Source organism: Lutzomyia longipalpis, chromosome 4 (genome assembly GCF_024334085.1).
Source record: "Lutzomyia longipalpis isolate SR_M1_2022 chromosome 4, ASM2433408v1".
Classification (NCBI taxonomy): domain Eukaryota; kingdom Metazoa; phylum Arthropoda; class Insecta; order Diptera; family Psychodidae; genus Lutzomyia; species Lutzomyia longipalpis.
In genome coordinates, this window is record NC_074710.1 from 7,995,035 (window position 1) to 8,004,129 (window position 9,095).

At 33.1% G+C, this 9,095-nt stretch overlaps 1 protein-coding gene across 1 annotated transcript; it reads left to right on the forward strand.

Moving 5' to 3' along the window:
* Positions 1–1,987: 1,987 nt before the first annotated feature.
* LOC129796189 (serine protease 33-like) lies at positions 1,988–7,446 on the forward strand. The gene is made up of 5 exons (XM_055837966.1): positions 1,988–2,190; positions 4,076–4,584; positions 5,293–5,572; positions 6,945–7,076; positions 7,139–7,446. The coding sequence occupies exons 2-5, from the start codon at positions 4,177–4,179 to the stop codon at positions 7,342–7,344; spliced, it is 1,026 nt and encodes a 341-aa protein (XP_055693941.1). The 5' UTR covers positions 1,988–2,190; positions 4,076–4,176; the 3' UTR covers positions 7,345–7,446.
* Positions 7,447–9,095: the final 1,649 nt, after the last annotated feature.

Consider the following 9,095-nt stretch of genomic DNA (forward strand, 5'->3'; position numbering starts at 1 on the left):
ACACTATAAACTACAACCCGACCGAAATCTACGCACCGAAAAAGTTATTATTTAGCTTATTTAGCTGATTGAAAGAAAGTAGTGAAAAATTGCTAAGTTAACACATTAAGGATCTTCATTACGTCGCTTAAATACGCGACGTGTAACAAATAACCCGGTTGGACATATAGTCATACCCATATATTTATGTTAAGGGTATACGAAAACTTTTATGGCAGATTTAATAAAAATCACTTTTAATAGAATAAATATTAGGGGAACGTGGCCCAATTTCGACCTCCAAAGGTCCGCGCAGAATGAGAAAAAATGGTATAAAATAAAAAGAAATATTCCTTAATTTGGTATCATTTTAAAGCCCATTTAATGCTCTTTTTACTCCCATAACTTACAACATTAAAAGTTTTATCGGTTTTAAGTAATAGTGGATTGAATAAAAAATATTTTGCTGTAATAAAATGAATAGTTCTCCTCTGAGAAAGTCCTATTTTTAACTGAAATGATTAAGCAAAAATTACAATACTTAGAAAAATAAAACTATGAAAAGTAACAGATATTATTCTTAAATGATATTTGAATTTGTATTATTTTGTAATAGGTTCGTATTAAACTCTACATAATAATTCTTATTTTCTTATGAATTATTAGAATTATTGAAAAATTAAAAAAAATTTTCAAGGTTATAATTTTTGCTGAAGTTTCTTTCCGGCCGGGTAAATTTTGTCAAATAAATTGTTTTGTGATTATTTTCACACCGTATGGAAAAATAATTATCTATAAGGAATACAGTGTCAAAAAAAAAGATGAATATACGTTTTGAGAATTTTCTTTAAACATAAATTTTGTCTTCACACTTTTGCCCAATGGAATTGCCAACAGTAACCCCTTGAGGCGTGAAACTGGCAGTAGGATGTGTTAGTATAAATTGTTCGTAAAAAATTCATTGAAATATTGTATTTTTTTTACAAAATTTCCCAAACATTAAAATACTAAAGTAGATTGAAAATCCCTTATTGTGTGTCACCGATAAATTTATTCACGTGAGTATGTTACATAAAATATATTCGATGTTGGTTATGGGGTCATTGGCAAAAACAGAAGAATCAAAGAACGTCATTTTATTGCATAAAAATGGCATTGGCTTACATTTGATATGAGATTAGAAGTTGAGCTAGTTTTAAGTGGAGTTTTAGAAGAAATTAATTTATCATTTTTCTCTTACTTTTCTATTTTTTTAAGAAATTTCTTTAAGTGAAAACCACATTTTGCACTCAATTCTTTTTGGTTGTGAAAAGTTTGTGCAAAAATGTATGATTAATATGTAAAAGAATGATTAACGGATCATCTTAAAAATATGTCTTTAGATGTCACTTTAACACCTCCCCAGAGGGGATACATATGATGTGTGTGGAGAAAAAAAACTGAAGATAATTCCTCTGAGGTCCATTGTTGGTGGTTTTAGGAGGAAAGAAATTCTTCTTTTGCGCACCAAGACAGCAACAATGCAAAGAAAACATATGCCGCAAAAATTATATTACCATTAAAATGAAAGTAAAAACGGAAACGCCCCGGAGAGGTGCAAAAACACATTTTTTTTCGCCATCTCTTTGAACCAGAAATACAGTCAAAAAATTTCTTGAACTTCACCGAGACACTCTCGCAATTGCTCATGATCATTTCTTTTATTTATTCTTTTTTTTTTACATCTTTCCTTCGCATGTGTCAACGTTTTGGGGCACGCAACGACGGTAATGTTTAAGAGGAATGAAGGAAAAAAAAGTACTCCCACCTCCACCTTCTTGCACATTTCGCATACAACAAGAAGGTACCGAGAGACAGATCAATGAGAGGTGGTTTTTTGGGTGCGAAATAACAAAAATAAAGACCATCATGTGTAAATGAGAGAGAGAATATTTGAGCGTCTCTGCCAAAAAAATGCAGGTAATGATGCTCACTGATTCAATAAAAATCCGCTTCAACAGCCAAATTGTTTCAGTTTTTTACCAACTTCATTGCTTGTAACACCTTCAACTTACAATCCCAAAAAAAATTGTTTGCAAATCTTTCGTTTTTACATTGGGCTGTAAAAGAAAAATTCATTAAGTTCCTCTTGTGAAGAAGTTGTGAAAATTTTGTGAAGTATCAAAGAGGATAAATCCTTCAGTGCAAAAACATCTCAAAAGCTCAAAAACGGTAAGGATTTAGCAGAAGGATCTGCATAAAGTTTGGTGTGTCAAAAGTGAAACTCTCAACAATTTTTTACTCCATGTTAATTAACGTTTTTTTTTGGAAGGAAATACAAATTAGTTTCTCTGTAGTGTACTCTAATTAACAATTTAATACATCCCTCCTAGTTTACAAAATATTTTACTGTGAAGTTTGCAAATATGGTCAAATGTTCTGCACATTTTGATGGAATTTCACGAGTCCTCTGTGGTTTAAGTTGAAAAGTTATTAAATTGAATTTGAAGGACTCACTTTGCTTCAAAAATTTATTCTTCAAAATTAGTTCTCATACAGTGGACATAAAAGAGATTATTTTAATACATCTGAGTGTTATTTAAAGAGAAAATGCTGAAGAAATTATAGAATTTATTAAAACTTAATTAAAAATTAAGTTAATTTAAAGCAATTTAAACATGACAATCTGTCCCAATTTCTTTGACAAGAATGGAAAGTCAATCTTTATTGAACATAAATTATAAAAATTAATTTAAAAAGATTTTCTTTATATTTCTCTCGACTTTTCTTCGTAATAAGCTCTCTTATTAAAAAACATCTACAGTCGTGTCTGCGTAGTAGACCGTCGTCAAAAGAACTTCTCCGCGGTAAAACGGCTTCAGAATAAGGAAATTTGCCTCCAGAGTGGTACAATTAGTATCCTGCCTTTCCAATAGTACGAATTGTCCCACTCTGGAAGCAAATTTCCTTATACTGAAGCCGTTTTACCGCGGAGAAGTTTTTTTTGACGACGGTCCTACTACGCGACACGACTGTATTCCTTTTTATTTAAATCAATATTTATTTGCCGAATATTTAGATTTTTTTGACAAATAATTTGATTGTTTTAATTCAGTTAAACACTCTTTGCTAAAAAAAAAATAAGTTTTTTTCAGCTTTTTAATTTAGTACTTTTATGCTCGATTTTAGTACTTTTTATGCTTAAATTTATACCTTCAGGCTTCAGTTTGTCAGGTTTAATTTTAGTACTTTAAGCTTCAATTTAGTACTTTTTTACGCGTTTTCCTCCTCAATTTAAGCTATTTCAGAACTAAACACCATAATAACCATTTCCGGAATTTTGGGGATTTTTTTTTGAGAATCAATCGAATATTTCCTATGATCCAAATCATTTCTTTCATGATAATCAATCCTTGATTAAAATCCTCACAAATTCAATAAAATATTGAGTCGTAAAACTACTTAATAGGGTGAAGGTGACCCAAATGGAACCCTTTTTGCAATAGATTTTACTTTAATCCACAGATAATCTCAAGCATGATTGAGAACTACACACATCTCAGAGAAACTTTTAAAGCTTCCATCATAAATTACAATGTATAAGATGTTCCTCTTTTTTTTCTCCATGCCCAACGTTCTCGCAATCCCCAATAAATAGAAAAAAGGAAACTTCCCCGGAAGCTCCACGACAAAAAGTACATCCTCAAAAATTTATCAATCCTATTAAATTAAATTCCGTACGTGACTAGAAAACTCAAAGAAATCCTCATTTTGAATTAATATGCTTCGAATGTGACTGCGTAGGCAAAGAAAAAAAATGTCTGTATGCGGGGTAAAAAAAAAGCTTTGCATAGAGCTCGTGCTATCATACCCAAATAATATTATCAATTCCTTTGATTTAGTAAACCATATATGTATGTATGCTATGTTGGAGTAAATCAAGCATTTTTGGCTGTGATTGGGTGCTCTGTGGGTGATAAGCACCACGCGAAGAGAGATACTTAATCAAGGGAAGGTACACTCTGTCAATGAACTTGTGCTCAAAGTCTCAAGAGATATATATTTGCTGCGAAAAATCAATTTGATTTCCATCTAAAACGCATGCAATGTGATACAGCCTCTCAGCGCCACAGGAGGCATCCACTGGGCAGTCTCCGCACACACATCCACCCCCCGCAGAGGACCTGATAAGGACACCGATAAACACAGTGGTAAAGCATGCTGATGATGGGACTCACATCAATTTGGTGGCTCTTCCTGCTGTTCATGCGCTGTAGCGGTGTCCTCGCGGCATCGAAGGGTCGCGACGGTGCCAGGATGGCCCGAAGTGGGGGTTTCCCTAAATTTCCACTAGATGACACGCGACGACCATTCCTCTTGCTTCCGGACACAAACCCCCGGGGACCGTGGACACCTGATAAACCCTTTGAGTGCGGTACGCGTTTCATTCGTTTCCAACCACAGCGCAAGGGGCGAATAATTGGTGGAACAGTACCCCCCTACGGTGCATACCCGTGGCAAGTTGAAATTCAAACTTTCCACTATGATCGATCCAATTTTGAGCATCACTGTGGGGGTGCTGTGATAGGAGAAAGGCTAGTCCTTACAGCAGCACACTGCTTGCAGGTAAAATTCATTTATGAAACTATGATTAATTTATGATTTTTATGTGAAGAAAAGCTCAGAAAGTTAATAAAGGAAGCTGTATACGGTTACAGACTACATTTGAAATATTTCAATGGGTGATATTCTCTCTTAAGTCTAGCTTGGTCCGTTTTTTTAAGCTAAGTTTAATTTTTTTAAGCAAATTTCATTTTTTTAAATTGGAATTAAGGTTCGTTAAGGTAGGATTTAAAGGTTTTAAAGTTAGTTTAAACTGAATCAGAACTTAATCAATTTTTTTAACCGATTCTAAACCTATAAAGCCTGACCTTAAAAACCATCAACCTAGCTTGAATAACTTAGATCACACTTAAAAAATTTAAATCTAGCATAAAACATTTAGGCCTGTCTGAAAAACTTAGGTTTTGCTTAGAAAATTCTAGGTTTAGCGTAGAAATCTTAAGCCTAACCCAAGAATACTTAAGCCTTAAAAAGCCTTAAAGCCTTAAGATTTAAAAAAAAATTGGTTCAACTTAGAAAACTTAGGTCTAGCTTAGGTTTTGGCTTAAGAAAACTTAAGCCTAATTTAGTAGTGAATTGCATCCAATGTCTAAGAAATGATAATTGTTTATTTATTGACTATTTTCCGGAGTTTTTCGTCGATAAAATGTATATGACATCGTTAAAAAAAACTTTCATTTATGTTTTGATTTAATCTTATCAACTCTATAGGTCCCTCAACTAGAGTACCTTCGTGTTGTAATTGGTGATCACAGCTTAAAGGTGCGTGATCTTCATGAGCATAGTTTCCGTGTTGAACGAATTTTGGTACATCCACACTTCCGGAAAAGTGGCCCATATAGCAATGATATTGGATTAATAAAAGTTCGTGCATCGAGTATATCTGGAATTGGTTTCAACACGCACGTACGACCAATTTGTGTACCAGCCGAGGGACAGACACCCCCACCGGGCTCTTGGTGTTCAGTAACTGGATGGGGTGCACACAAAGGTAAGAATTTCATTTAAACAATGCAAAATTCTTCCATTTTGGGGCTTGTCGTGATACCGATCAATTTAAGTCATTGGAGACAATATCCCTCACATCGATGCCATCCAAATCAATTATTCATAAGGCAAAGAGGAGACAGATGGGCAAAAAGATGACATTTGATTGTTAATCGATAAGGTGTGAGTCAACGCAGATATATTTCATTTAATCTTGCGCCATTCGCAGTCATGCGCCCTAAAGAATTTATGATACTCAATCTGCAAAAGGAAGAGCTATATACCTACTAATACAAAAGTATAAAATGGAGTAAATGATGAGACGTGAATTCATGGTTAAGAGTAAAAGATTTTAATTGAAAATTTTATGAAAAATGAAGGAGAATTAGCGTTAGAATCACTAGAACTTATTTGAATATTCTTTTACTTTTAAATGTTAAATCGAAAATAAAGGTTTTATTGATTTTAATATATTTTCTATGCATAAAAATAAAGATTTTTTTACGTTATAAGGGATGGTCACGTTATTTTGGAAACTCGGGGACTTTCAAGAGCGATTTTCAAGCCAATTTTAAAACCAAAATTTTGAAATCTGCTTACACTCTTGTTAAATGGCCAAATACTGATAAGAATTCAGTATTTTTGATTTAGAAAATAAATTTTTGTGCTCAAAAAATTTATTTGAAAATCTCACATTTTGGCCATTTTGTTCCTGTAGAGTTTCCAAAATAACGTGACCATCCCTTATATCTAGATTTTACACATTTAACGAAATTATCTCATGTCTATCGTGTTTAGTGAATTTAAATGTTACTTAATGATTTTTCTAAAGTTTGTTTTTAGACTTTGTTCATGTTTTAGCTATCATAAACATTTTAGAAATATTTTCATAAAATTTATGAATTTTGGGCTATATTCTAACGGCGATCTTAAATTCTAATTAAAAATCTTGTAAATTTTAAAACCATTCTGTAAAGGTTTTTAAGAACTTTGCTAACTTTGACCATTTCTTTTTAATTTAATTTAATTCTATTCTGCGATCAACAAATCTTTAAAATTTCAAGAATTTGTACTCTTTCAACAATTTCTAGGATTTCTGTGAATTTTTGAATTCTACAAATTATTTAGTGATCTCTTTGCGTTTTTAATTTTTTTGGTGCTTTTTTTTATTTTGCATTTTCGCATTTTGGACTGATTTTGTTAAAAGAAAAAATATAAATGAATCCTTCTGTTCATTTACCGCTCAATAAAGTCTTCAAATAATTTTTTTATTAGAATTTTCATTGATTTTAGTCAGTTTTTTTAATAAAATTCTTAAGCAGACAAAAACCAGAGGAATCAAAGACGAATTTAATTCATGATTGTTTTTCCAACAGCCGAGGATGTGCGAAGTGTAGCATCAACACTGAGGGTAGCTGCAGTACCCCTAATGGATTTGGACACATGCCGAAAGAGCTCAATAAACGGCGGTCGACAGCAACCGATTCTCGAGTCGATGCTCTGCGCAGGTTTGTCCGGCATACCCCTTTGGCCACCCACAACTAATCACCTGACTACGCTTCTTCTCTAGGCTTCCTCCAGGGTGGGGTGGATTCATGCTCCGGCGACAGCGGCGGTCCACTTGCGTGCGAACACAACGGACGCTTCACCCTCGCGGGGCTCGTCTCATGGGGTGATGGATGCGCAAAGAAGAATCGCCCGGGAGTCTATACGCGCGTGGAATCATTCCACGAATGGATCTCGGAGTCAATGGAGATCCTCGAAAGTGACGACTAGCGCCCATCCTCACCGTCTCATGAGCCACATTACAAGAATTTTTTCTCACCACATTTTACTTTGTTTTTTCTTTTAGTTTAAATAAATTATTTTTTACCAAAATTTACTGCTCATGCGTCATGTTTTTTAGCAGAGAGAGACATGGGTAAGTCATCGAGGGGTAGAGATTCATCTATTTATCTATATTATATACTATCTGCGCATGCACAGAGAGAAATCGAAGGTAATGTGTCCACAGCAGTACGCACGCATTGCAAAGGCTTTGTTATTTCAGTGCTTTTTTTTTTCGTCTATACTTCTTTGCAATATTTGAATAGAGGGTGGAAGTTACCCTTTGAGGTAGTTTTGGTAAAAATTTTATTTCTTTTTTTTTTTAAATAAAAATGTAATAATTAATAATAATTACATTTATTAGGTATTAAAATCGAATTCATCTACAAAGTGAGCCTAAAGTTAATGCATGTGTTTGATCATCTATATCTTATGAATGGGTTGAGATAATATTTTAATACGGAAAAAAAGCAAAATGTAGAAAAACTCAAAATTTTTCATTTACTTCTCATTTGAAGTTAATATCTCAAAAATTGTGGCCGCTGGACCCAAAAATGTGAAAAAAGAACTTTTTCAGATTTTCGTGTATGTACTTTTATTTATTGAAAGGAAAAAAATCGTCAGACGTCTTTCTATGATTTAATGTTGACTTTATTATGAAGTGCTGTCGTAAGCATAGCCATGGACTGACATTTATGTTACAAACGTGTCCTCATTCCCTCTAGATTTCTACGGAAAATATTTCTTTTCCTAAATTTTTAACCTTTTTAAAAGATTTTGCATTTTGTTTGTAAAAAAAGAGACATTATGGCACCCTTGACACAAACCAGAAAATAAAATTCTAATAGTTTCAAAACAGAGAGGGCAACAGTAGAATTGAAAAACTATCGTTCAGCGAATTCTAATATTTTGTATTTTGTAAATTTTCCTTAAAAAATCTCATTAAAAAAATCTCATCGTATACGCAGAATATTAATTTCTTTTTATAGCGCGTTTTTATAGCGCGTCTTGGCTAGAAAAACAAAAAGTAAAGCTTTATTTAATTTTGCAGTTTTGTAGGCAATTTAGTAAGCCTTTCCCAGATCCCATGAACTTTAAGTGGAAACTTCTTTAAAATAGAGCATAAAATCCATTTTTGAATCATTTAAAATTGCCCAAAAATAATGTTAAGCCTTTGGTACATTGGGTCATACGCTGACCCAAAGCTCAATTTTGAAACATTTTAAATACCTATGAATATTGAGTGCAAATTAGTACAAGACTATATCTTTACAATCCCTGATTATTCTATAACCACAAAAGGACATACTCAAGGGCTCACAAGATCAGAAAGGACGAAAAACCGAAAATTTTTGAGTTGGGTTTTTTTTGTGCCAAAAAAATCTTATTTGTGCTCAAAGGAACCCCAAAAAATTATTTTTAGTTCAATCAGCTCGGTGGATTGATCGCGGACCTTAAAGGGTTAATTTCCTTTCAAAAAATTCAAAGTCCAAAAATTAATATTTTCTAAAAGAAATTTTCATATTAAAAAAAAATTATATATTTATTTATAAATAAGTAATTTAATACATATTTATGTAATTTTACTGCATTATTATTTCTGCGCATGTTTTGCCGTGTCGTGGATATACAAACTCACGAACTCTGACCTGCCTTGTGGTGCGCATTTGAGGAGTGAGAAATATATAATAAGGGGTAGT